This window comes from Mycteria americana, chromosome 16 (genome assembly GCF_035582795.1).
Source record: "Mycteria americana isolate JAX WOST 10 ecotype Jacksonville Zoo and Gardens chromosome 16, USCA_MyAme_1.0, whole genome shotgun sequence".
In the NCBI taxonomy this organism is placed as follows: domain Eukaryota; kingdom Metazoa; phylum Chordata; class Aves; order Ciconiiformes; family Ciconiidae; genus Mycteria; species Mycteria americana.
The window spans coordinates 5,330,369-5,357,516 of NC_134380.1; the positions used below are offsets into that span (position 1 = coordinate 5,330,369).

The window sequence follows — 27,148 nt, forward strand, 5'->3', positions numbered from 1 at the left end:
TAATGGTTATCTTTCCAGTCCTCCACCCTGTGTTTTCTTATAGTCTCAACTATAGCGTTATCCTTAAAGTTATGGTTTCTGTTGTGACAGATTCCCAGGTGTTGCGCTAAGAAAATTAGCGTGGTGCTATAGAATCATTTAGGTTGGAAAAGACCTTTAATACTGTCCAGTCCGAATGTTAACCTAGCACTGCCAAGTCCACCACTAAGCCGTGTCCCTAAGCACCACATCTACACGTCTTTTAAATACCCCCAGTGATGGTGACTCAACCACTTCACTGGGCAGCCTGTTCCAGCACTTGACAACCCTTTCGGTTAAGAAATTTTTCCTCATATCCAATCTAAACCCCCCCTGGCGCAACTTGAGGCCGTTCCCTCTCCTCCTATCACTTGTTACCTGGGAGAAGAGACCGACCCCCACCTCTCTACAACCTCCTTTCAGGCAGTTGTAGAGAGCGATAAGGTCTCCCCTCAGCCTCCTTTTCTCCAGGCTGAACAACCCCAGCTCCCTCAGCCGCTCCTCATCAGCCTTGTGCTCCAGACCCTTCCCCAGCTCCGTTGCCCTTCTCTGGACACGCTCCAGCCCCTCAATGTCTCTCTTGTAGTGGGGGGCCCAAAACTGAACACAGTATTCGAGATGCGGCCTCACCAGTGCCGAGTACAGGGGCACGATCACTTCCCTAGTCCTGCTGGCCACACTGTTTCAGATACAAGCCAGGATGCCATTGGCCTTCTTGGCTACCTGGCCACACTGCTGGCTGATACTCAGCCAGCTGTTGACCAACACCCCCAGGTCCTTCTCCGCCGGGCAGCTTTCCAGCCACTCTTCCTCAAGCCTGTAGCGTTGCCTGGGGTTGTTGTGACCCAAGTGCAGGACCCGGCACTGAGCCTTGTTGAACCTCATACAATTGGCCTCCGCCATTGATCCAGCCTGTCCAGGTCCCTCTGCAGAGCCTTTCTACCCTCAAGCAGATCAACACTCCCGCACAACTTGGTGTTGTCTGCAAACTTACTGAGGGTGCACTTGATCCCCTCGTCCAGATCATTGATAAAGGTACTAAACAGAACTGGCCCCAAATACTGAGCACTGAGGAACACCACTTGGGACCAGCTGCCAACTGGATTTAACTCCATTCACCGCAAGTCTTTGGGCCCGGCCAACTCCTTGGGTCCTGTGCTAGGACATTTGATAAATACTGACCTTTAAATGACAACTATTACTATTTCTGCTGTCATCACAGTCCAAACAGTTTGCTGAGTTTTAGTGCTGGTATGATGCAAACTGTAAACAACTTAATTTGATTAAATACAAATGCATCTTACATAATTATGGGTTGTTTTATCTTAATAAGGAAAAATTAACATCTATATAAAATTTGCTTTAGAGGGTCCTTACATACCAAAAGTTTTTGTGATAGTTCAAATGCTGCCACAGTGCTGTGTAATCTAGTGTCATAGCAGTTTCCTCCAAAGATTATGTATTACAAAATTGCTTTTCTGCTTTTGGGGGAATAATAACATTTGCTCTTTCTGGGCTCCCTATTTATATCGGAATGATGTAGTGTCCATTATGTTGTTGTTCCCTAAACCAGACTAAACTGATTGTGTATTTCCTCCAATTTAAGGCCCAACCTGGCTCTTTTTCCTTCTTTTTCTCTTTCTGCCATGTAAAGTTCATCCTTAACTATGGCAATTCTATTTGTTTATGGCAAACTTTAATGAATATGTTAATTGAAAGATCTCTCTCCTGATGAAGGTCACAAAATTAATGCATGCATGCCAGTTAACCTTTTATTTTCTAGGCTAACAATATCTTGAGCAGTAAAATTATTGCCAGAGAGAGAGGTGTATTATGTGCAGCATGATGCATAATTATGGAAACATATGTTAAACACAACTATTGAGATGGGAGTGCTAAAATCATTACTATTCATACAGCAAGTAAAATCTGTCAGTCTAGGCATAATCTGTCACAGTGACTTTACTATAACAAAGGAAATAATCCCAAACTATATTTGTTAGCTATCAGAGTGTTGAGCAACTTGCTAAGTGAATTAAACAAATGTAGTTTCTGCTCTAAGAATAGATATTTTTTCCAAAGAGATTCTTTCCAGATTTACAGCTTATGCTACTAGAGCAACTCCTCTTCTCCAAAACCTTTTTGCCCTTTGAGGTACTATTTCAGAGCATGAGCCTGGAGCTGTCTCGCTTCCTGCTCAGGTCATCCTTGGTCAGTGAACAAGCTCTCCGCAGAGCTGCACAAAGCACTCCAGCCAATGTTCCTTACTTCACTTACTGTCTTACCAAGTCATTATCCTTTTGCTTGGCTTTGCTGAGTCTTCGATAAGTTATGTGAGATTCCCCTTCATGAAATTGTAAGCTGGGTTAGTGTGCTCATTGCTACCACTCTTTCTCAGCTGATTCTCTCGGCTCACCTGAGTTGTCTCCAGGATTTTTCTCCTGCATTTTCTCAGACAGGTAAAAATAGCACTTACTCTTTTTTTTAACCTTATGCATTTGAGGAGAGAGGATTTCCAGTCCTGATATCTGCTTCTGGACCCGTTGGACTCCCTGTTCTGTCTGGATCAGCAATGCTCTGTGCAACTAAACATCACCTTTGAATGTTTGCTTTTACTTGTTCCTCAATGCTTGTTGCAGATACTCTTTATTCTGTGTTGCACTGAGTCAATCTTTGGCAGTCAGTGCTTTGTTAATTGTATTATTTTTCAGGATGTTATCTTGCCCTGTAGCACCATAAAAGGAGAAGGGAGAAAATCCAGTGGCTTCAAGGAAATAACGATCCAGCCTAGCAGTACCCTGATACATGATCTCAACCACGTTGTCTTATACTTGGTGGTGAGCATGCTGTACTTAGGTATCAGGTTTGCTTGAAGATGTTACCTGATGTCTTCTGGAGCCATCAAATTTGTAAGAAAAGCATGTAAGATTTTCCTGGAAGCATCCTGAAAAATAGCGGAAGCCCAGAGTGCTTCAAAGGATTTTTCTTAAGGTGTAGGGATTTGGCTTGGGTACCCCTCCTGAGTACTGGGGCTCAAGTTTGGTGTGTATTCTCACTGCACCTATCGAGTATTCTTATAAGCTCAGAAGAAAAATGTGATGGTTTGCTGATCTGTGTTGACCATCCCATAATTTAAGATCTTGAACCATACAGAGATGTAACTTAATTTTTTAGCACAATCAGATAGCAGGTATTGAACTCTGTATCATTGTATTAGATGTACATGATCAAAAGTCAGGTCAGCTCTCTGAAGAGAAGTAACATCAGCCAGCTTTGGCATTAGCTCAAGCTTGCCTTCTGCGAGGCTTCTGTTAGTTCCATGGCAGACTCGTTTTCCCTCCTCCTCTCCTCTGTCTTTGTTTTTTTATGCTTTCTTCCATACTGCCAGCAGAGTCCTGTCTTCCTTTTCCCTAATGCTGCTTCCAAATTTTCTTCCAAACTCTTGAGCATATAGGAGACTGAAGTTCTCACTTTACAAATTAAGTCTCCTTTTCACTACTGTCTTACTCATTGATCAGCTCCTCTTCTCTACTGTTGAGAAATCCAGGTCTACAAGTCTTGATGCCTGTTGGCTGCAATCATGTTCTTCCAAAGATACTCTGACTAGACCTTTTCCTTGTTTCTAATTCAAAGTGTTTGTTGGGTTTTTTCAACCTTGGCCTTCACATTCTGATCCCAGTTGTCTCTGGTGAGTGTGATTGCTTTTTGTCTTTGGGATAATGAATGGAATATTTTATCATTATGCAGAAACACTTTTGTAGGCCTTGCAATTAGATGATGATCACTAGAATTTTAAGGTCGACTTTTAAATAATTCTTCTTTCCTCCGTCTCAGCTTCCTATGACCCAGTGATTGTTTCTTTTTTGAACTTCTAAATTTTGAAACCTCTTTCATATTCCTGTGCTTTCAAAATTAAAAATACCAATGATGAGTACTTCTTGGAGTATTGCATTTCCTGCAAGTTTCTTTTGCCTGTACCTAACTCCTGTCAGATTTGAAGAGAACTTATTTTGAGGTGAGATTTTATTACTTTAACTTCCTCTTTTGGAAAAGGTTTTTTCTGTTTTAAGAAGTTATTAATGTGTATTTTCTACTAACTACTTCCGTAACTGACTGTGTATAAAGACCTTTGGGAAATTCGTCAGTCTTGCATCTGTCTGTTGGGCCATTTTGATTCATGAAGTGGCAGTTGTTGGCAGGTGACTGCCAAAATGTCCAGGAATCCTCTGCTAAATTGTCCATATCTCACAGGGCTAAAAAATCTTTGAGTAATGGCCACTTGCATTCTGTCATATTTGGTACATGAGACTATTGTGAGAGACTTTCCAAAGTCCTAAAAGTATTGTATTGTGGAGCACCAGTGTGGTGCTTTGTGTTGGAAACCTGTAGAAGGAATTACTGCTACCGGTAGGATTTTACAGTTATGTCAAGTCCCTTCAAAAAAGTTAAATGCAGTGCTGGATTGAGCATGATTTTGACAATTCAGATGTAGGGGATTTGTTTAATTGATTAGCCTGAGGGAGAAATGTAATATAAATTTGTAAGAAAATCACTGAAGATGAAAGATTAGGACCCTTTACATTACATAAAGGAGCCTGAACAATAATGGGTCACAAACCATTGTCAGCAGTGAAGGTATCACCTAGTTTAGGTTGAGAATGAGTACTTTATGTTGACCGACTAAAATGCTTTATGTTAAATGAATTGATTTCAGTTCCACTTAGAGAGCACAGATTTGTGCAGCACAGTTGGCACCTTGCGATAAGTTCAAATTAAAAAAAATAGAACAAAGTGAAGGTGAACAATGTGTTACAAACTTGCTATAAAAGACGTTTGCTGCAGTTCAGCCAAGCAAAACGTTAGTGAAGGTGGCCTTGCAGCAAGAGTCTGCCTGTTCTGGAAATTAGATGCCTGAGTCTCCAGTGTGGCTTGTCCTCCACCGTCCCTGGCACTGCCTCTTTCCAAAATGAGAACAAATAATGTCAATGAGACAAGACTTGAATAAATTTTGGGGGCAGGAAGGCATTGCATTGGTCTTTCATGGTCAATAGGTCTGTTCACATAGGAAACAATGGCATCTGAAGGAGAGAGCACGCACGAAGCTTGAAATTATTTTCACTTTAAAGGGGGAAGGGTAGAATTGTAAACATATGTCTGTGATCTAAGGAGAAATCCTTGAACCTGTTACTGTCATGCAAGCTGCAGTTGTTTGTGGAGTGTGACTGATGTCCAGTAGAATGTAAAGTATCTTGAGCTGAAAGGCCTTGGGGATATCATTAGAAAATGTCAGTGTCCCCCTCAGGGTAGTCAGATAGCATGTCAAGTGTCACTTTGCCTGATAGTAAAGAAACTTTTTCTTTGCATCAAAGGAAAGCTGTTGAAAATGCATTTTTCAGGATTAACTTAGAACATAAAATTTACCGAGCGTGCTTGCTGCATTAGGTCTTTTGTTTGGGTATCTGGTTAGCGGACTGGGCTGCTTTTTTAACAAAGGACATTTCTCAGTATCTCACAATCTTCTGGGGCATTGAATTTATTGGTTGAAATAACCTAGCTCCTCACCTATTTAAAAGCCTTTCTTTGCAGTGAATATATTGCCTGAAAAACACCAGTCCAGCACACTGCAAATTAAAGATTTTTCACTCTGCCTGTTTTTGGAGCTGTACTTTGTACACAGTGTTATTTGATCATGCTTGCCGCAGGCTTCCCAGACATCAAAGCACAGTTTGAGATAGAACTCGGTACCCCACTGTAATACTAGCTAGATATCTACCTGTTTGATTGGGGATTATATGATTTATTTTATTTTCTGACTTGCTGTTTGCCCCCCGCAGGGGCTGCCTTCTGTGCATCGTATCCACGTTCAGCTGTGGTACCTTACAGCCCGGTTGTCAGAGGGGGCTCCTTATGTCTTGCTAAAATCTGCCTCCTCCTGGGGGACGTTCAGGCAGTGTCTTAATCGCTTTCCTAGGAAGGCTATGCAGACAAACATTATCATTATTGTTTTTAAGTATTTTTGTGTTCATTGGGTGCATTTGAGTGTAATGTTTCATAGTGGATAATAATAACTCAGTGCTATGTGAATATTAAAAAAGGCTCATGTGTCTCAGTTAGGAAAGGGGATTAAAGCAAAAATGCTTTTTTAAGAGCAGAGCTATGATGTGGAACCAAATACAGACTGGTGTCAAATAAGCTGATCTGGCCTTTTCCAAGTTCTGGGTTAGCAAAAGCAGTGTGTCATATGTGTGTGCTCCGCTGCTGAGAGTTTACCAAACAAACAAAAGACTTCCCTGAAATGTCTTCCCTGGGTCTCTTCCCTTTCCACCTTTCAATCTGGTGGAGAACAGAGGAGGAAATCTAAGAGGGGAGGAGGCGATGGCCGCATGATAGCTCTGCGATCGGTTGCTAGAATCCCTCCTTTCCTTCTGGAGAGGTGGGTGAGCATGATTGTGCATTTGTGGATTAAGTGCAGATTAAAAACAGTACCTTAATCCTATTTCTCTCTTTCTTCTCCCTTCACTCCATGCTTTTCATTCCCTGTTATTCATACCTTTTTTTTTTCTTTTAAATATTTTTATTCATCCATGCCCTTTTATATTTCCATGGGACACTGTTTTGTGCGCTGTCTGCTCCTGGGCACCGCACACAGCTCACCCTTTCTTTCTCCAATCAGGATGGCGGCCTAGTGGAAGAGCCCACTACTTCACCATTTTTGCCTTCACCAAGCCTGAAGCTCCCCCTTTCAAACAGTGCACTCCCTAATCAGACCCTGGGCGGGATTGCCTCAGGGCTGGGCATGCAAAACTTGAATTCTTCTAGACAGGTAAGGCTGTTGGGGGAGATCCCAAGTTGAATTTCAGCTCTCTTGGACTCGCTGCTCGTGCCCATCACTTCCCCAGGGGAAACAGTGCTTTAAACTGAAAGTGCGTGCAACATCTTTGTTTGCATGAAATATCAGTGGAGAAACTACCTGCTGTGTAAATGTTTCACGTTATAGCACATAAAACAACTGCTTAGTTGTAATTAGCCTGCTAATTACACGCATCCATTGAGAAGAGACTGTAGTATTATGGATTTATACCACTGAACCCTGGTAGAGCTCTGCCTTGATTGATGTGAGGTTTCTTTTTTTGAGGCGTTGCTAATTGTCACAGACTCTAAGGCAGTGACATTGGTCTAATTCGTCTTTCCTGGCTGGCATAATTATTCAGTGATGAGATGGGTGAGAAGTGATGGGGGCTTTTTTATTCCTGCTGTAAGTGGTCAAGACAGCTCATAGCTTTGACAGGTGGTAAGAAAGAAACTGTGCTTCTAGCACCGCTGGTCAAAGAGAGCATTGTGGCAAAAGGGATGTTTTGGCCTCTGGGTAGAACATGCTGAAAGGGAAAGAAAAGGAGAGAAAAGGAAAGGAGATGGAGGGGAAGGTTGATAAACACCACCAGACTGAGAGGCCATAAACTACTGTCGATTATGAAATGGTTATTTTTGCCATATAAATTGAAGTTCCAGCAAAGGTAACAACACAGAAAAACTATATATTCTATGGTGGCTTTTATTACATATATTCTTTTAAAGTTAGTTTTCTAAAGGCAATACTTGTCCAGCGCTTACAGCCCATTAAGCATATCTTTCAGAAGCGGAGACTGCACTAATAGCACGTCCATTATCAGTAGCTTTGTAAAATGACTAAATATACAAACTGCCTAGATAATTTAAGGATTGGGATGCTGTGAGTTTAACGACTCCATTCTCCCGTCCCTTGCTACACAAATACAAACATTTTTGGCGAGTATTTTTCATTGTTCATCTCGTGACCCTCTAGGGTTATGCATCCTTATAAAAGCGATCTTCAGCTTCAGCTACCTTTTGTTCAGGCATCTGTACAAAGCTTTGGAGGTTTGGGGTGCTGGGTACATGGCGATCTTTGCCATGCCTGATTCTAAACCTGTATGTACTGGTTTCTTTATCCGTGCCTGTCATAATCACTGAGGATAAAGACTGCACAAATAAGTAACTTCCAGGTTATATGTTGAGTGATGTCTTTAAATGCCAATGTCTTTCTTGTCCTGCTGTAGATACCGAGTGGCAATCTGGGTATGTTTGGCAATAGCGGAGCAGCACAAGCCAGGACCATGCAACAGCCGCAGCAACCGCCAGTGCAACCTCTTAATTCATCCCAGCCTAGTCTTCGTGCTCAAGTGCCTCAGTTTCTATCCCCTCAGGTTAGATGACACTTCCACTCATGAGTTTTCCCTTTCCCTGGAACTCTTCCATATGCATTCTCCTCTCCATATGCATTCTGTCATGCTCCTGAGGCTTTGTAGCTACTGTTGCCTGGCTCTGTCTGTGTTGATTTATTTACCAGCCAGTAAGCATGTTACACGGTTAAGATGGTCTCATGTGTATATTCTGTACGTTATCTGTGTGGGCACATTCTCATGTTCCTTTTTGCAAAAAGTAGTGTTTCTGGAGAGCTGAAGAGTTTGTTCTCAGCTCTTTTTCTATAAATGGACGTTTGAGTATGGTTATTAAGATTTGTATTAGAGCCTCTTGTTAATTTTTTGGTAGTTCATGGTACTACTTCTGGTAATAGTAATATTTTCCAGCTGATGTCTTGTGACTCTTACACATTTGTCAGTGTTAAAAGTAAATGTACAATGTTTAATACACTGCTCTTTCTTAGGTTCAAGCACAGCTTTTGCAGTTTGCAGCAAAAAACATTGGTCTCAGCCCTGCACAGTTAACCTCGCCAATTAATAATCCTCAGCATATGACGATGTTGAACCAGCTCTATCAGCTGCAGCTGGTAAGTTAAAAGACATGGCAAATAAGCTGTAAATCAGAATTGAAGGCATGAAGATAAAATAAGAGAATGGCTAACTAAATTTTTAAAAGGATGTGACAGATCTTTAAAACAATCAGATGCTGATTTCTTTGGTAGAGTTTCTTTTTAAAGAAACAAAATCATGGTTTGTTGCCTCAGGCTTTATAAATAGTCATTTGTGGAATAATTATCCTTTACAGCTGATCAGTGGAACTAAAAAGTCAGCTGTCTTCATACTGGTATGAGTAACACAGTATATTCTCAAAGAGGATTAATCTGTGTATCACATACCAACCTATGCAACTGATTGACCAGCTGGGAGATTTGTGTCACAACATAACAGGAGAGAAATCTCGGCAGTGCTGGTCACCTGAGTTACCTGGCGAACTTCCTTCAGTTGCCTCACTAAATACTGAAGTGTAGGGTAAATTTCCTGTAATTAATGGAGTGTATATTAAACACATCATGTGATAAGAACTACTTGTTTTTAAGAAGTTGTGTACTTTTGCTATATTTGCAAATTTTACATACGTGTGTGTGTGAAAATATTTAATTAGATTTTAAGAATGTTTTTAAAAGAGATAGTGCTAACAGTAAGTCAGTATTTGCTGGGGTTAAACATAAAATTGAGGATGACAAACTAGCTTAGTTGCTGATCTCAATGTGCTAGTCAAACTCTTTTATTAGGCACAGTGTTTGATAGTATTATTCATTTCTGGTTATGTTTCCTAGTTTTGAGGAGTACAGCATTGATCTCATGCCATGGTAATAATTGAACAGTACCCAGCTACTTGAAAAATATCTGTACAGAACTCCTTTGGATTTTAAATTCATGTGTTTCAGAGAAACATCTTGAAAAAAAAAAATTTACTGCCCAGTTAGCCACATGAAAATTGTGCAACTTTTCTGGAATAAAGCAGCACAACTGATTAAATACAAACTGTTGTCAGAACTCAAAATGGCCAAAACAAAAATAACTATTGGTATTTATCCTATTTATATAATACTATAAACTTTTGTTTTAATTTTTGCTTTGTGTTACAATTTTTTTTTTCCCAGAAAAAAAAATAGGTTCCTGTCTTTAATGACCACTTATTGCTCGCACAAACTTTTACTCATCAGTTTTTTTAATTGACGTTTTTGGTTGAAAAAGAAAAAAACCAACAAACACTGGACTTAAACAAATGTATTCTAAAATACATTTGTAACAAGACTGTTACTTTTGTGTCATTGACTGTTTTCAGAAAACTCCAATGTTTCTGTCTTTTCTGTTTTATAATGTATCAGAGCAGTTCAAGCCAGCTTGTTTGGCTTATTGTATACATTAGGATCTCTGACCTCTGGTTTCTGTCTTGTAGGCGTACCAACGTTTACAAATCCAGCAGCAGATGTTACAGGCTCAGCGTAATGTTTCCGGACCCATGAGACAACAGGAGCAGCAAGTAGGTTTGCCTGCCAGTTCAATCTCGCCATCAGAGTTTGGTTTCAATAGCTTAAAGAGATTGGACTACATTATACCAAAGCAGCTAAAGCGTCCTTAAAAACAATAATATAGTGCATGGCTTGCATATTGAAAAGGAAAGAGTGCTAGAGTAACAAAGCTATTTCACAGCATTCAGTTATTGGAGGAAAGCTCTTCAACCGTTAATACAGTCAATTTTTATTTGTAAAGAGATCTATTGTGTTGTTTCACTGTAGAGAAAGGCACAAGGAATCTAGTGTCGTTTTGTTCAATTGAGCATTTATTGATTCTTTTTCTTGCCAGGTTGCACGTACAATCAATAACATGCAGCAGCAGATCCAGCAGCACCAGCGCCAGCTGGCCCAGGCCCTGCTTATGAAGCAGCAGCCTCCCCCTCCACATCTATCTTTGCACCCCTCTGCAGGCAAATCAGCCATGGATAGCTTTTCACCCCATCCCCAGGCTCCCGGCCTACCTGACCTGCAGACCAAAGAGCAACAGTCTTCACCGAACACCTTTGCTCCTTACCCTCTTGGTAAGTGTCCTTCACTAAAGCAGTTCCGTATGAAAAAGACAGAGGGGAGTATATTTCATTATTTCAGCATCTAAATATTTTGCTCTACAATATAATAAATTCAGAAATACAAAAGATGTGTTTATTAAATAATGTTGAAATGCCTAAACAAAATCATGGTACTACATGCCTGTCTGGTAGCTGTTCAAGTGGGCTGTATTTGCTCACCTGTGCTCTGCCTACAAATATCAGGACAGAAGATTTGCTTAATTAACTATCTACATATGTTGCAATAGCAACCTTACATATGTTGCAATAGCAACATATGAACTAAATATAACAGCATTATGTTGTAAAATACACAAATGTCATATTGATAAACAGGAACATCATCTGGAAGTCAGGCAAAGTCATCTTTCCACTCTAATCAGCACTGGTAAGGCATCAATTTTGGTTAATGTATTTCAAGAAAGATACAGATCAGTTTGAAGGAATGCAGAAAGAGTGTTGTGCAGATGATTAGATGTTTCAAAAACATGACTGCTAAGGAAAAGATTAAATCCTCTGCTCGCTTTAGTCTAAAGAGAAGACTTAAGAGACATGCAGGAATCTTCAAAAATGTAAAAAATAGCTTTGAAGAAGTTTTCTTGCATGTGGCTAATGCAAGAGGCAATAAACTTTTGTTGCATAAAAGGAGATCTAGTTAAACATTAAGGATTGCTTATTTGCTTTAAGCAAAGCAGAGTACTGGAATAAATCATCTGGGAAGTTTCTGAAATCTTCTTCACCAGTCATTTTGTGGTAGGTTAGACATAGATCTGTCAGATATGACTGATGTCAAAATAATTGATTCGGCCTTGAGACAGGGTGAACAGAACAACCTTTCAGACCTGTTTTCTGTGATTGTTTGATGTATGCTACAGACCTCATTTATGACATAAAGGAATTCATTTAATCTCTTTGTGACTCTCTTTATGCTGTGTACAATAGAATTGCCAAGCTTTATCTACCATGCAGCAGTTAAGAAGGTAATTTTGACTGCTGTGGTGAGCTGTTATAGCAGGGAGCATCAGAAGGCAAAAGAATTTATGAATTAAAGGCCTAAGTCTAAGAGGTTCTTATCATATCTCAGCTTCCTGTGATCTGCTAACATTCAGGATTATATATCAAAAAGGACCCAGATTTGTGTCACAGAAGCATGTCAAAATTATTCCTTAAATATAGTCTGAGTGATTTTGTTTCGTGTATACAAAATATATGCCAAAATAGTACAATACCTGCTTTGGTGCATACCAGGTATTTGTATGACCTTTTAATTGGTTGCTTTGTTTGGGATTTTAAAAACGTTGTTAGCAAAATAAAATGGCAGACATCCTGGGGGTGTGCTGGTGAGACATTAGGAATATTTTGGCTTAGCAAAGGAATGCTGTAAATTCTTCACTGGTTTAAATGTAGCATTCCAGTGCATTCCTCCAGAATGCCTTTTCTGAGACAAGCAAAGAGACTGCAAGTACTGACAGCTTTAAAATATTATCCCTACATCTTTTTTCTTTTTTCCTTTTAGCGAAGTTTTAACATTTTCTGAATTCATGGGAGTTATATTGGTGTTCCCATATAAGCAAAAGTTGTGACAGCAGGTTGAAAATGTGCATAGTAAATTACTACACATACATACAGGTGTCTGAAAATCAACGTTTAGTAATTTCCTCAGCTGGATTTTTAAACACATATTTTAATCCTCCAGTATATTATGGATATCTAATGACCTATTTCACCTTAGCTGGACTGAACCCGAACATGAATGTAAATAACATGGACATTACTGGTGGTTTGTCAGTGAAGGACACTTCTCAGTCCCAGTCTCGCCTTCCTCAGTGGACACACCCCAACTCAATGGATAATCTGTCTAGTGCTGCTTCTTCGCTTGACCAGAACTCCAGCAAGCACGGTATGTCGCATTTAATCTCTGTGTCAGTCTGGCTTTTTGAGACTTGAGTCATATTGCAATTGTAATTTTTTTCTCATGTTACTATTTTCAGTAAGTGCTCATAAATGGTTGGTACAGAGCGCCCTTTGAGACTGTGATATTTTTAAGATGATTTCTGCAGTCACATGCAGCAATGCATTGAAGTTCTTGCAGCTATCACTTCCTAAGTGCAATGTAGGAATGGTTTTTTTATTTGCTGAATTTTGTTGCTTAGAACATGGAGTTCAAGTAAAACAAGCCATTAGCATTGGCAAAACAAGTCCCGCAAGCATCCCCTTACTCCAGATCTGCATACCTTCGATCCAAAAAAACTTTACATTGGCTTTCTCCCACAATTTTTCCAATATCATCAACCTTCCACAGCCAGTCCTGTACAAAGGCATGATGGATTGCATAGTTACCCACTCTGGGAGTTAGGTGCACAAACTTCATATTTTTTCAGAAGTGATCGCTAATCTGTTTGAACACCTTTATCCCTAATGCCTCCAGTATCCTGAGTCATTTATTCCTTCATTTCCTGTACCAAGTTTATCCTGTTAGAACATGGTGCGCTCTTAACTTTATTGTGTCCTGGATTTTATTATGAATAGTATGAATTATTTCTTTTACCATGGTTTTTTATTCTGCAAGTAGCTTTACTGCTTATGCCAAATAGTTGTTTGATAGTTTGTAGGAACATGAGAATGGCCATTTCGAATCGCCCATCCCATCAGCAATGAATACCTAGAGAAGGATGAGAAGAGGGCTTGCCTACAGTGATATTCCTTAGGATGCTGTCTCAGCAAATTCCTATTTACCATCAGTGTAATGATTTGAATTACTCAGTCTCTTTTTGGCAGTAATGTAATGCGAATTTCTTTAACTTGAGTGTCTAGATTGTACCAGCGGTGTATCTCACAGCTGTAATTCCTAGTAAGGCTTCAGAGGCCGTTAAGCCTTGCTTACTGTGTTCATATTTTAATTTTCTTTTTTATCTTCGTAATACGGAAAGAAAAAAAGAAAATAACAACAAAATATAGGGACTGATGAAATTCCATACCCAAAATTAGTCCCACTCCTAAACAAAGCCTTTCCATTTCATTCATTACAGGTGCTATACCTGGAGGTTTAAGTATTGGTCCTCCGGGAAAGTCCTCCATTGATGACTCTTATGGCCGGTATGATCTGATTCAAAACAGTGAATCGCCCGCCAGTCCACCCGTAGCTGTTCCTCACAGCTGGTCACGTGCCAAAACCGATAGTGATAAAATTTCCAATGGCTCCAGCATAAACTGGCCACCAGGTAACAAAACACAAAGCATTTGTGTTAAACTGATGTCCTTAAAACGTATTGTTGGTTTTATTTATTGAATCCTTATGCCTTCTATACACAGGAAATTTGGAGAATTATGACTATATATACTCTTCTTTTTATTATATTTGAAACAGAGTTTCATCCAGGAGTGCCATGGAAAGGACTGCAGAATATTGATCCTGAAAATGACCCTGATGTTACTCCTGGAAGTGTTCCAACTGGGCCTACCATAAACACCACGATACAGGATGTTAATCGCTATCTTCTCAAGAGTGGAGGTAAACACACAAATTACTTCCATATCTGTGTATACTTTCTTTTTCTTTCCAAAAAAGTTGACTTCATGTATTATGGCTATAGTGTATTTTTGCATGTAATCCTAATCTACTAATGCTTCTGCTCTGAACTTTTACTGAAAATCCAGAAATACTTGATTTAAATATGGTACTAAGAAGTTTCTGGTTTTCCATGGGAATGTAAATATTTTTATATTGGAAAAGGCTGTGAGATGTAATATAAACTTCTGTGGTCACTGGAAGTTTTTGTAACCTGTAACACTTTGTTTTGAACAAGATTTTGCTCTCCATACTGACCAACCTCTTACATACACTTTGTGAAATACTCAGAAGACACAATACAAAAGTTCCAGAGTTGTTGCTGAGGCACCAGGCTTCTGTCACACTAATTAATTGTAGCTTTGTTAGAAGATCAGTCAGCAAAATAAATTAGAGCTGTTTTATCCCCAAAACCATCAAAGAAAAGAAAAAATAGGGAATTGGCTAGTAAACTAGCATTTCCCAGTGCCATTTCCATTCCTTTTGTCTTGGCAGTGCTTACTTCAGAATTAAAAGGCTACTCTCTAAAACAATAAACCATTGGGACTATGCTACTTGTTAACTAGATCTGCTGAAAGTGGATCAAGGAAAAGGTGGCTTGGTTTAATTGTGATCAGCGTGCCAAAATAGGCAAGTTATCTGCACTCTATTAGAGCACTCTAATATGCACAGGAATAGTATAATCAGGTTGTCAAGAAGGACCTGTCAGGATTTAAAATGTGGATTTTGGTTTAGTAGTTACATCTGTGATATCTGCATAGTTTGTAAATCAGAACTATCCTTGAAACGGGTTTCCAGCTTTGGGCTTGTTCACTCAGGTGAAGGGGTGTGAAACGTGAGGTTAAGGAGGCAGGGTTTTTCATTGCCTTGAATGATTTTAGTTGTCTCTTACCAGAAAGCAATCTTTATTTAAGCTGAAACATGAAGTATTTGTGTGCATGAGTAATGTTGAATTAACTTTTAATGACCCCAATATACTTCAAGGGGCAGGCAACCTGGATGGTTTGAAGTTATAAAAGGAAAAGTATAAAGACATAATTCAGTCACAGTTCAGATACAGTGCACCCAAGAAACACTCCCTTAAGGCCAAAAGCCTAGCCTACAGAGCTATACCTGTAAGTTAGAAGATACCTACTACAGGTCTTCCTTCTTTATAGAAGGAAAGTATATATACGTTAGCTCTGTTGGTGTAGAATCTGTCTGTGGAATGAAGAAAAATAATTACGCTGCTTAGAGAGGGTCAGTATAGACGATCTTTGCAGAAGTAAACAGGCCCTCAAGAGCCAAAACTTTCTGAAAAGCAGTGACTGTTCGGGTCCACATATGCTTCCTTTCCTTATCAGCTTTTTAGCTTGTTAATGATAAATTTTAATAAAAAATGTAGTTGCTGAATCTGTTTCTTTATGCTCGTATAACCTAGGTATTTGCTCCTAGGTAAAATTATCTGTTATTGTCAGTACCCCTCCATATGAGATTGGGACTTTCATGACATGCTGCCAGGAAGGGACTGTCTTTGAGTACTGCAGCTTGAAGCACACGGATTGTATTAACAGAGCTGATCTCCGTTTAGAGGGCTAGACTGTGCTGTATACCATCCTTGCACTGTACGCTTAGAAATAGACAAAACCTAAGCTTTTGGGTTGATTTTTGTTTTACCCTTTTTGCTAATGAAGCTTTGCAGGGTCAGCTACTCTGAGCTGAAAGTCTTAGCCACATGGAATTGGGCACAGTTTCAGCTCTGTGGGCATATGGGCCTTTGAATCTGATATAATTCCCTCACTCCTGCCTGGGGAATAGATTATTTCCAGAGGAGGCCTTGATACAGAGTTAATTTGCTTGAGACTGATGTCTGTGTTGGTATCCTTTGGAGCGCAGTGAGTCTGGATAAGGTAAAGTTTGGTTGGTTGCTGTTCCAGTTGAAAATATAGCCTGTGTTTTTTATTGAGCTGTGAAGGATGAGATTGTCCTTCTAATTCCTCCCTTCTACCTCAGTACAGTGCTCTTTTCCAAAGAACTCGCCTATTTTTATTAGTCAGTTAAAGATGTTTCAGTATCACAGTCCATCTATGTATGTCAGGAACGATAAGTCACCTAGGATACACACTTAATTTTGTTGGTGGCTAGAGAGAATACTTCCAGCTCTTCTGGTCTTTATAATGAAGATATTTTATTTTATGTTCAGTTTCTTTCATTTGCTGCCAGTAAGGAAATTGTATGTATGCTTAGATAGCTCCTCAGATTGTAAATGATTTACCAAGATGGTTTCAGGCTATTTCATTTAATGTTATCAGTTTGAGAAGAGATTGCTAAAATATATCCTTGCTATACTGAAAGTCTGCAAAAATCTGAAGATGTTTGTGGGCATTAGCATGTAGGAGAAGTGCTTACCTCAAGTAATTTAGGACAAGTCACCCATGGTAAGAGGTTAGTTTATCATATACATCTATGCTCATCTACAGTTGCCATTGCTTAAGTCAGCCGGCAGAGCACCTTTATAAATGAAGCCTGTTCCTTGAGACTAAACAGTTTAACACTGATGTTTTGAGAGAGTCACGTATCTCAAAGGAAATGCAGAATTTATCTTCTGCACAGGCGCTAGTACATTTGCTACTGTGCCAGCTTTCTTTTCTTTTCTACTAAAGACTTCTGCTTCACTTTATCATGCTTTCTATAACATTTCATTCCTAGACTTCAGAGACCAGGCTGATTAAGGAAAATGTCTTGCATGGTTTGTATTTGCACATAATAGATTTGCTTATGTCACACCAAACATCATTATGCCCATCTTTCTTAGTTGCTTCTCTGCTGGTTCTGCAGGGTCATCCCCAACATCATCTCAGAATGCCACGCTGCCTTCATCGAGTGCCTGGCCGCTTAGTGCCTCCGGCTACAGTAGCTCTTTCAGCAGCATTGCATCCGCACCTAGCATTGCAGGTACGAAAAATGGCCTTTCTACTTTTGCATCCTTCTGCATTCCGAGAAAAGGCCCTAGAAAGTACTTTTCCCCCTTATTACAGTAGTGCTACTATAGACAAAAGCAGATTTTTTAGTACTGTGCTAGGTAGGCAGCTCTCCTGGCAGCTCTTGAGTGGTGAGCGTTGGATGGTATGCCTGGAATTGTGTTAAAGAAAAATGTATTTATTCCACTTGGTGCCACATGCTGTCACTCTGTATTGGCATCGAGATCTCTTAAGGACTATGTCCATTGCAACTTTGAGGAGGAATATTGCCTAAGACCTCAGTAGAAACACCCCTACTAGACCCTTTCTGTAAGAGCCGATATGAAATTATTGTTAATAAAGTCACTGTTAAAAGTGAACCATCTTCAGTTCAGGAAAAAGTTTAGTAGTACCTCAAGGTGGTACTCTGCATGGCTCTGGAAGGATTGGGTTTGGGACTCTTAAATGTCTTTTAATGTCTAATATTCAATCCAAAGCCTGATGCTCCCCCCTATATGGCTGAGATCGTAGATGGTCTAAATAATTACCCTATTCTTTTTAATGAGCTATAAATTCTGGAGCACCTCTCTGCAAATCGTGGAAGCTTTGCTTGCAATATGGCTACCTAAATATCCAGTTTGTCCCACTATAAAAATGTTTTGGGGCTGTTGTATGGATTGTATTAGCATTTTAATCAATGAAAACCCTCCAATTCTTTGAATAAAGGAAGGTGCAACCTCCAGGTCTTACTGCAGAATGCAAAACAAAAAGGGTTTGTTTGAAATGTTTTACCCCAATGAAAGGAAAAGAAAGGAATGGCTTGCTTTTCTTTTATCTGCCATGCATTTCTGCTTTATTTGCTTTTTATTTTTTTGCAGTGTCATCTAATCTTTGTGTTAACCCCATGAGAAGTAGTGACATAGCAACATCTAATCTGTGGTAATGTGTGTGTATCATGTGCTACATTGCAGGCTGAGCTGCTCTGAGTTCTAAAACTCAGACTTCCCCCCCCCCCCATTTTACCATTGTTAATGTCTTCATCATCATTGTCAAATTATTTTTGTTGCTACAGTTTGCAAGAAGATGGGAGAGTGGTTGCCCTTTCACTTAAATCGTTATGATTCAGTATAAAATCATTGAGTTAAATGAGGCAATTTGGGGAGTGTGTGTGTATATAACTGAGGCTGTGATTTGGTGACTGGTAAATTTGGCTTTAGGACTAATAAAAAAACCTCAATGGCTGCCTGATGCAAAGCACTGATTCAGTATAAGCTTAATCTGCCAGTTCAAATCTGGTTTTAAAAAAATTCACAAGATTCTTGTATTTTGGACTTTGTCAGGACAAGTATTTTCTTACTGTCTGCAGTCAACATTAAAGCATTAAGGCAGCATAATCACAATATCATTCGCTCTGGCAGAAGATGCAGTGATGTTACCATTTCAGTCCATTCCAGTCAAACACGTGCTGCTAATGTTAGTAACGGTGGGACTGTGCTATGACAAGGAAATTGGACTCTAATTTCACAACATATGTTGGTACAAGGAAGACAGGCGGGGATGTGTGAGTCTAAAGGTGAATAAAGGGGTTTGTTTTGGTATCTGTAATTTGAATCAATTTTGTCTGCCACTCTGAATGCTAAACTGTAGTTGTTATTCTTGTTTTTTTGTATTATTTCATAAAACTCTGGTTTGGCAGGAACAGTAGTAAGATAGTTTAAAAACCAATTAGGGAAATAAACTGCATAGTAAAAAGTTACAAAGAGTGACAGGTTGTGATATGGTCTAATCTTCTGAAGACTTCATTTTTCTCGAAGTCACTTGGAAAAAAGAGTATCTGTTACTTTGAATATTCAGAAATACAGTTTTTGTTGGTCTTTGATCTTTGGGATTTTAATAATGTATCAGAAGAACATACGGATATACTGGTTACTTTATATTAGATGAGTTGTGTAAGAAAAAGTGGTTAAGTTCTATTAAGCCTTTGAGAGACAATCTTGAAGTGTTTCATTATAATTTTGATGAAATTAGATTTCAAATACTTAAGTCTATTTTCTGGTCTTTTTTCATGTATCGTCTTTTATGAGAAAGTGAAATAGTAGATTTTGGAAAGGGAACTGTGTACATGGCAGGTGTTGTGAGATTCATTAAACACAAAATTCTTTGAAAATGTAATACTAGCATAAGTAGAGTCAAAGGATATAGGATTTACATCACTGGATGGTACAGAATGCTATTCTTTTCTCTCCTGAAAAGTTGGAAGAATATAGTCAATGCAGAAGCTTGATGATTACCCATCCTACTTGGTTTAACAGTTGTTGCTAATTAAAAATACACAAATGTATTTGTTTCTACTGCAGGTAAATTGTCAGACATCAAGTCTACGTGGTCCTCTGGCCCAATCTCTCACACACAAGCCTCTCTATCCCATGAACTATGGAAGGTACCCAGAAACACTACTGCTCCTACGAGACCACCTCCAGGCTTAACGAACACCAAGCCATCATCTACATGGGGTGCCAGTCCCCTGGGTTGGACCAGCTCTTACTCCTCTGGTACTCTTGACTTCTGTGTTTTATAATACCATAGTGCCTTCTTTTTATAATTGTTTGCTTTTATTCTGTGTTACAGTAGTGAGGCACCCCATAGCTGTGTATTAGGCTCCAGAAACTTGAGGTTTTACACAAGTAGAGTGTGTCTGTTTTGAGGATGAAGCTCATGTCTGTATATTTTAGTTAGGACAAGTTGTAAATGAAGCTGTCATCTTTCAGGTGGTCATATTAGTAATTTTACGTGGGAATTGCCAAATTATTTAACTCCAACTAGGATTTTTTTCCATTTCCTTAATTTCTAGAAATGTCTTTTAAACATGTTTCTTGTTTTGTGGTATGATCTATGACTGCCTACGAGGCTTCAAGATGAGTGAGTCAGCCCATGGAATTTAATACGGAACACATTTTTGGAGCATGGATGTGAAGCATTTAGGACCTGATGGCATTGCAGGGCCCTCAGGGAATGTCTTAATTTTTTCATGCAGACTCTTTTTTTAGATGTCGTTGTTTTGCTTAAATACAAATATGAGAAACCATGGATGTGGCTATATAAAAAAAATATATATATATTTATATATCATGTTTGTTTGTGAAGTATTGTCAGCTTCAAAAGTATTACACCTATTTTATGAAGCTGACTATTTTATTAATCTGCTTTCACTAAATTGGGAATTAAATGTTCTTCCCTCTTCTTGCCATTTATTTTGTATCAGTTTTCTTCACCAAAACCCCACCTGGTGGGCAGATACTGCTGGTGCCAGGATTCTCTCTCGAGCATGAGTGTGGTCACGCACGTGACTACAGAAGTACTGCAGTTTCTCAAATGCCACTCATAAATATCAAGCTTGTACAGTTTCTCATTGTAAAACACCAGGCTGAAGTTGGAAAAGCAGGTTTTGTTGGTTATGTCCTTGTATCTTTAATCAGACCATTGTCAGTGCAGAAATATCTGTTTTGAATAAGTCATATACATTAATCTACCATTGGCAAGATAGCAGAATGCTGCAGTGCTATAAAAATCTTTAATAGCAAGCAGCAATCTGAGCTTGCACATCTGAATTGCTTCTAAAATGTGTCTTCCAGATTAATTATAATGTAACCTGAAGATACAGTTTCTTGCAGTGTCATACCTGCATCCGCTAGTTTTCTAATAGTTATTGTGGGAATGTGAAGAATGCCACAGATTTTTTAAATGTAACAAAAGCAGGTCTTCATTCAGCAACCTTTCATTCTGAAGAAGACAATAAATCAAGATGTGAGGAAACTGCTGTAGGATTTGTTTTCAGTAGCAATAACGCTTGCTAGTATGTTGGGATTCCAGATAAGTTTTCTTCTTGTAATATGCTCTTCGCATCATGGTAAAATGTTTTGTTGTGGAATTTGTATTGTAGGTTCTGCATGGAGTACTGACAGCTCAGGGAGAACAAGCAGCTGGCTGGTTCTTCGAAACCTCACACCCCAGGTAAATAGAACTGTACACAACTAGTTATGAAAAGAGACGTGTCACATTTAAGAGGTGATAAGAGGAACATTTATCAGCCTTGGTCATTTGGTTCGTTTGAACGCAAAATAATTATTCTGCAGTTGTTACAAGTGTCTGTCTTCTACGTGGAATTTGTAAAGTTTTCAAAGTCCTGTCAAATCAACTATGAACTTTTAAGCCTGTAATTAGTCATTCAGCGTGCACCCTTTATGTATGTGTAAGTTTGGAGGTGAATGATGTTTTAAAGCAGATACAGAGATGTAAAATCTGCTTTTCCTATGGGGTTTTTTTTTTTTTTGGTGGTTCTCCTGAGTCTGTCAAATCCTCTAGTCCTCCACGTAGTGTCATTCAGAAGGAAGACAGTAAGTCACAAAGCCTTGAATGTAGACATCCAAATTAATCTTGGGGAAAATTTAGTTATATTTATGAACAATGTGTGTTTCCTTTGACTTATTTCTGGATTTCTAATGATAAATGTAATTTGTATCACCTAAACTGGGAAATTTTGTGCACTGAACTGTAGGGAAGTCTTAAAAAGACAGGATGTCTCACTCAATGAAGACAGTGATAAGTCTATCATTAAATTCTTCTTATGGAAGAAAAGCCTTTTTTTTCTTTCACCTGTACTTATTCTTTAGCTATTAAAACTTGCTTAGTTAACAAGCATTTAAAGTAAAATCACAAAAATACAGATAACCTTTCCCCCCTTCCCTCTTACCAGATTGATGGTTCCACACTGCGGACACTGTGTTTGCAACATGGCCCTCTAATAACATTCCACTTGAACCTGACGCAAGGGAATGCTGTGGTCCGATACAGTTCCAAGGAAGAAGCAGCCAAGGCCCAAAAGTCTCTGCATATGTACGTTTCTGCTCTCTCTTTCCTTCGTTATGAAGCCAGTTTTATCTCAGTTTTACCTATTTTCTTAGGCATTTATTTGCTAGGACTCAGAACTGATCAGTAGCTAGTTTAATCCGATTTTGGAAATTACCTAATGAGAGAGAGAAAAAATAATTGCGGACTAGATACTCGTACACTACTGAATAAGAGGTCATTACAAAACTTGATAATAGATAGTCACCATTAATAACATCCTCAGTAAGGATTTGTCACCTATAAGACTGCAAAGAATTTGTAAGATGTGATAAGAATTGCAAAGGAAGCTCAGAGAAGAGAGCGTGAGACAAGGTTTTAGCTTAGAGAGCAACAGAAGGGACAAAACGATGATAAATAAAGAATGTGTTAGTGGTGGTCACCTTTTTTAAAGGAGTTATGAAAGAAACTGAAAGAAATGTATGACAAGAAAATGTGCTTTTTAGGTGTTTTAAAATCTGTGGGACTAATTGGCATACTATGCAAGAGCTGGAGAATCTGAGTGATAAAATCAGTGAGATGAGGGAGGATTAAGAATATGAAGACTGATGGTTCAAAAGAATACTTAGGTGCTTAGAGTTGGAAAGCCATTTTCTTTATCAACAGGTTATAGTATGAGTATAATGAAAAATACTGATCATAGCGGAAGCATCTTTTGGAGTTAGCTGTACTACTGGCCTGATTACTTTCCCTATATTTAGAGATGTAGGAGTGATGGTTACTCCATATGGAAAGTTGCAACTACTTTCCCATTATGAACCTGACTAACAGAAATTGTAGTAATAATAACTATATTAACGACCATGTTGCTTTTTTAACTGTTGACCATTCCTTAATTAAATATTACGAAGCAGCATTGAGAACAATTGGAGATGAAAAATTGGCCCGTCTTAGTTACATCACTTTAGATGTGGGCATCAGGTAAAAGAAATAATGCCAAAGGCAAAATTAATATGCAAGTTTAAAGATAAGTGCTTATTTTAAATATGTACATGGCAGTGTCCTTACGTTATCAGTGATCTGGAAGGCCTCTGTTTAAATTGTTTTTTTTAATAGATTGTGGCGTTACTATAGTTACACTGCCGGCAAGGACAGGACAGACCTTTCTGAATGAAAAGGGTTGAGCTACAGATGTGTTTGGTTTGCTGGCAGGGTGACAATGGTAAAATACAATGGGATTTGTGGAAGCCAACAGGACAGTATTAGAGTTCCAAGAGATATCAGCCACTATCTGCCACACAGATAAATGTTTACATGGAGTTGATCACTGGAAAATACATTGCAGAGCCAACAGTCTCAGATCCCATCTAATTTGATATGAGAATAGCTTGTTCACACTCTCCATCTCTGGTTGTGTGGGGTTTTTTTGCTACATAAATTAGGAGCAGCAGGGATTAATACTTTTTGAAAATTAATTTAAAATTTTATGAAGAATGCATAGTTTTCAAAGACTGTGTTTGCATCTCTTCATTTACATATTTAGGAAAGGTAGAAATTCTTATGATGTGATTTTCAACAAGGAGCATTTGCACAAACCCTGCTTGTTGACGGCTTCCAAACCAGAGGCTGCAGTCAGGTGGTGAGGGGGAACAGCCATTACAAACACGTTTGTATTCCAACAAAAGCATAGTTGTTAATGTATATGTTCAGAGTTACATGCCATGTAATGGTGAGACTGAAGTAATAAAGATAACCTGGAGGTTTAGGCAGACAGTGCCAGGTAGATTTATCTTCCGTTCTTTAAAAGATCTTAAGTTGCAAAATAAATTCTAGAAGAAAATAAAAGCTAGGTTCTTGGAAGAATTCTGCATCCATTGCATTAGTCATGCAGTTATTCTTGTCAAACATATGCAAAGGAAATTAATTTTAAACATACTACTAAAGAAAAGAAAGTGAGGTTTCAGGAAACAGGGTGGGGGGAAAGACAAAACCTTCAACTTTGCCGGATGAGTGGTGAGTTGAATTGAAGTACAAATCAATTTTCAGAGTACAGATGTTGGAAATGTGTTCCCAACGCAGCCAGTGGGTTTCAAGTATATCTTTAAATAAAAGCAGGAATAAGCATTAGACACAGAAGAGTTGAACTGCACGTTGAAGAGTTAATGTTAAACATAGTGATGGGATAAGACCTTCACATGTATGAAAGCATACTTGTTCTTTTTTACACGTGAAAAAAGAAGGATTCTCTACTCTTTCTGAGTCTCTAAGTCTTCTGAGAATATTTAAAAAAGGAAGAGGAATTATACACCTTATGGTCCGGAGCTTGCTTTGCTACACTATATGATGCATTGTTGGATCTATATTTTGTATCTTTTTAGTAAAGCAAAGTGCCGTAATTACTACAGGTCCCACTGCCCATTGCTCAGAAATAATAAAAGCTACAACATTTATGCGAAAGTAAAAGGGAAGAAAGGAGGCAGTGTTGTCAGGTGCTTGAGCACAGACATAGAAACAGCATTTCAGCCTTTGCTGTAATTGAAAAGGTACTGTTGAGTGTGATGGCTGTAGACATCCTGAGGTGCAAGGTGTCTGAATTTTATTCTGCTCATACATCTGGCAGATTCAAAAAAAAAAAGGGACACACTTATTTTCTTTTCCTGGTTAGTTGATTTTAAAATACACAGCAAATGAGTGAATCTGTTGCTGGATTTAAATACCAGAATATATTCTGGGGTGACAAATTAATGTGAAGAGACAAGTTGTTGAAAATGTATTATACTAAATTTGTCATTATTGGCATCATTTGTTACTGATAATACGGTATGCTTGTATCTTTATGCCTAGAGTACAGCCTCCCATGATGCATGTTAGTTAAACGAGGTGGTCTCCACACATATGGCTTTGTGTGTTGGCCTATGGATGTAGAAAGGTAAAGGGAAAATAGGACAGAGAACTCTTTGTTCAAGAGACTGGGATTGCTAAAAGTTGAGCAGATGTGGCAGAAATCTTCATCTCAAATTCAGCTTGGGGGAAAATGGATTTATATCCATCTCGGATATTTCCGAAAGCGCCCCTTGCATCTCTTGTTTCATGCCGCCGCACCTTTTGTTTTTGTCCTCAGGTGTGTCCTGGGAAACACTACCATCCTGGCCGAGTTTGCTGGTGAAGAAGAAGTGAACCGTTTCTTAGCACAAGGCCAGCCGCTGCCGCCCACCTCCAGCTGGCAGTCCAACACTGGAACCAACCAGACTCGCCTGGGCTCCTCGAGCAGCTCTCACGGCTTGGTGCGCAACGACGCCGGCCACTGGAACACTCCCTGCCTGGGGGGCAAGGGGAGCAGCGACCTGCTGTGGGGTGGGGTGCCTCAGTACTCCAGCAGCCTTTGGGGACCCCCGAGCACCGACGACGGCAGAGTTATCGGAAGCCCGACACCTTTGAATACTCTTCTTCCGGGTGATCTTCTCAGTGGGGAGTCCATCTAGGAAACAAGAGAAACAAAATGGAAATAACAATCATCAGCACTAAAGGAAAAACAAAAATTGTAACCCTTTCCAGTCCCGGGCTTGATGAAGAATCCAGCTTTAACAGATCAGACTGGCAGCCCTTTTTAGTACCTCTGTCCAGTATCGAATATGAAACTGCAGAAGTCCTTGTGAACTGTTCATGAAACAGTATGGGCTACTTTTGGTCAGTGTCACATGCTAATGACAGGTTTTATTTTTTTCATGGCTTTTTGTTTTATGTTGTCTTTTTATGTTTGTATGGTGATTTTAAAAACAAAGTATAAAAGCTGCTTAGAATAGGTCTATCATGAAGGGCACTTTTCAGAATTTGGGCTGGAAAGGGTTATTTTATCAGCTGGGGGGGAAGGGGGAAATGAAAGCCTATTTAAAATGAGCCTGTGACTATTATGCACATTACCAGAGGCGGACCCAATAATCAGAAAGGGTGAAGTGTGATATTTACCATTGGTACAGAAAAGTAATGAATCTGAGTGGTAACTATTGACTGTACAGGTTGAGCGGGGGGGAGGGAGGGCAGGGTTGGGGTATCTCTGTGTCCACTACTCCCATGGATCTGCCTATGCACATTACCCTTGTTTCATTACTTTTTCATGTCATTTTTTAAATCCCAAAAATATAAAAAGCTAAAAAAAAAAAAAAAAAAAAAAAAAACCAACAAAAAAAAAAACCAACAAAAAAAACCCCCATATCAACATGCAAATACTTGAATCCAGCAGGCCAATAACAAAATGTGAACACTTTCTAAGTCTAATTATTACACTTCCAGGTCGGCATCAGTACACAAAAAACAGGCTCTAAGAATTTTTTTTAAAGTTCAGACTATATGTTTTTGTTGGAACAGATGTATGTATGTGAGTGTGCTTGTGTGTGTGCGCGCGCGTATGTATGTGTGTGCCCATGTGTGGTTTAACTAAAAGTGTGAATTTTTTCCTTTTATTCAGTATATGCTTTTTATTTGCTCATTGGTCAAATGTTTAATTGTTATTAGCTTCTAACTTTGCACTGAGTGTCCGCAGCCCTTCTTGTAGCTAATCCTATAATGTTAAAAAGAAAAAAAAAGAAAAAAAAAAAAAAAAAAGAAAGAAACTGATAGAAGGGGCCGGCGACAATTCACGTGTAAATGTTTACTCAAGGACTCTTATCGCATTTTAAAAATTACAGTGTGTATCTCTGGAGAATAATATGTATATCTACCTTTAGCGGCTTTTTATTGTGGACTAATGCAAGAAAATTATTACCGGAGTATTGCACCATTTTTCCATTCGGAATATAAAGTTTAAAAAAAAATACTCTTGTTGAACTGTGGCCATAGATAATTGTAAAGAGTGGATAGTTCCCTTGCAAGCAGGAACAGAAACAAGCACTTGGACATAGGTTTTGACTGCTTTTGGAGGAGCCAGGAGTTT

At 39.0% G+C, this 27,148-nt stretch overlaps 1 protein-coding gene across 9 annotated transcripts in view; it reads left to right on the top strand.

The window, feature by feature from the left end:
• Window positions 1–26,824, top strand: part of TNRC6C (trinucleotide repeat containing adaptor 6C) — a 111,089-nt gene extending 84,265 nt beyond the window's left edge. For 5 of the 9 annotated variants that reach the window (XM_075519247.1, XM_075519248.1, XM_075519249.1 and 2 more), the window contains 13 exons: window positions 6,692–6,841; window positions 8,094–8,240; window positions 8,702–8,824; window positions 10,201–10,284; window positions 10,608–10,839; window positions 12,599–12,766; window positions 13,896–14,087; window positions 14,234–14,377; window positions 17,252–17,368; window positions 19,731–19,925; window positions 21,314–21,384; window positions 22,127–22,266; window positions 25,340–26,824. In XM_075519247.1, the coding sequence (XP_075375362.1) occupies window positions 6,692–6,841; window positions 8,094–8,240; window positions 8,702–8,824; window positions 10,201–10,284; window positions 10,608–10,839; window positions 12,599–12,766; window positions 13,896–14,087; window positions 14,234–14,377; window positions 17,252–17,368; window positions 19,731–19,925; window positions 21,314–21,384; window positions 22,127–22,266; window positions 25,340–25,700 (2,124 nt within the window). In that variant the 3' untranslated portion in view covers window positions 25,701–26,824. The remainder of the gene's footprint in view (window positions 1–6,691; window positions 6,842–8,093; window positions 8,241–8,701; window positions 8,825–10,200; window positions 10,285–10,607; window positions 10,840–12,598; window positions 12,767–13,895; window positions 14,088–14,233; window positions 14,378–17,251; window positions 17,369–19,730; window positions 19,926–21,313; window positions 21,385–22,126; window positions 22,267–25,339) is intronic. The other 4 variants (XM_075519250.1, XM_075519254.1, XM_075519253.1 and 1 more) reach the window with 3 other exon arrangements.
• Window positions 26,825–27,148: the final 324 nt, after the last annotated feature.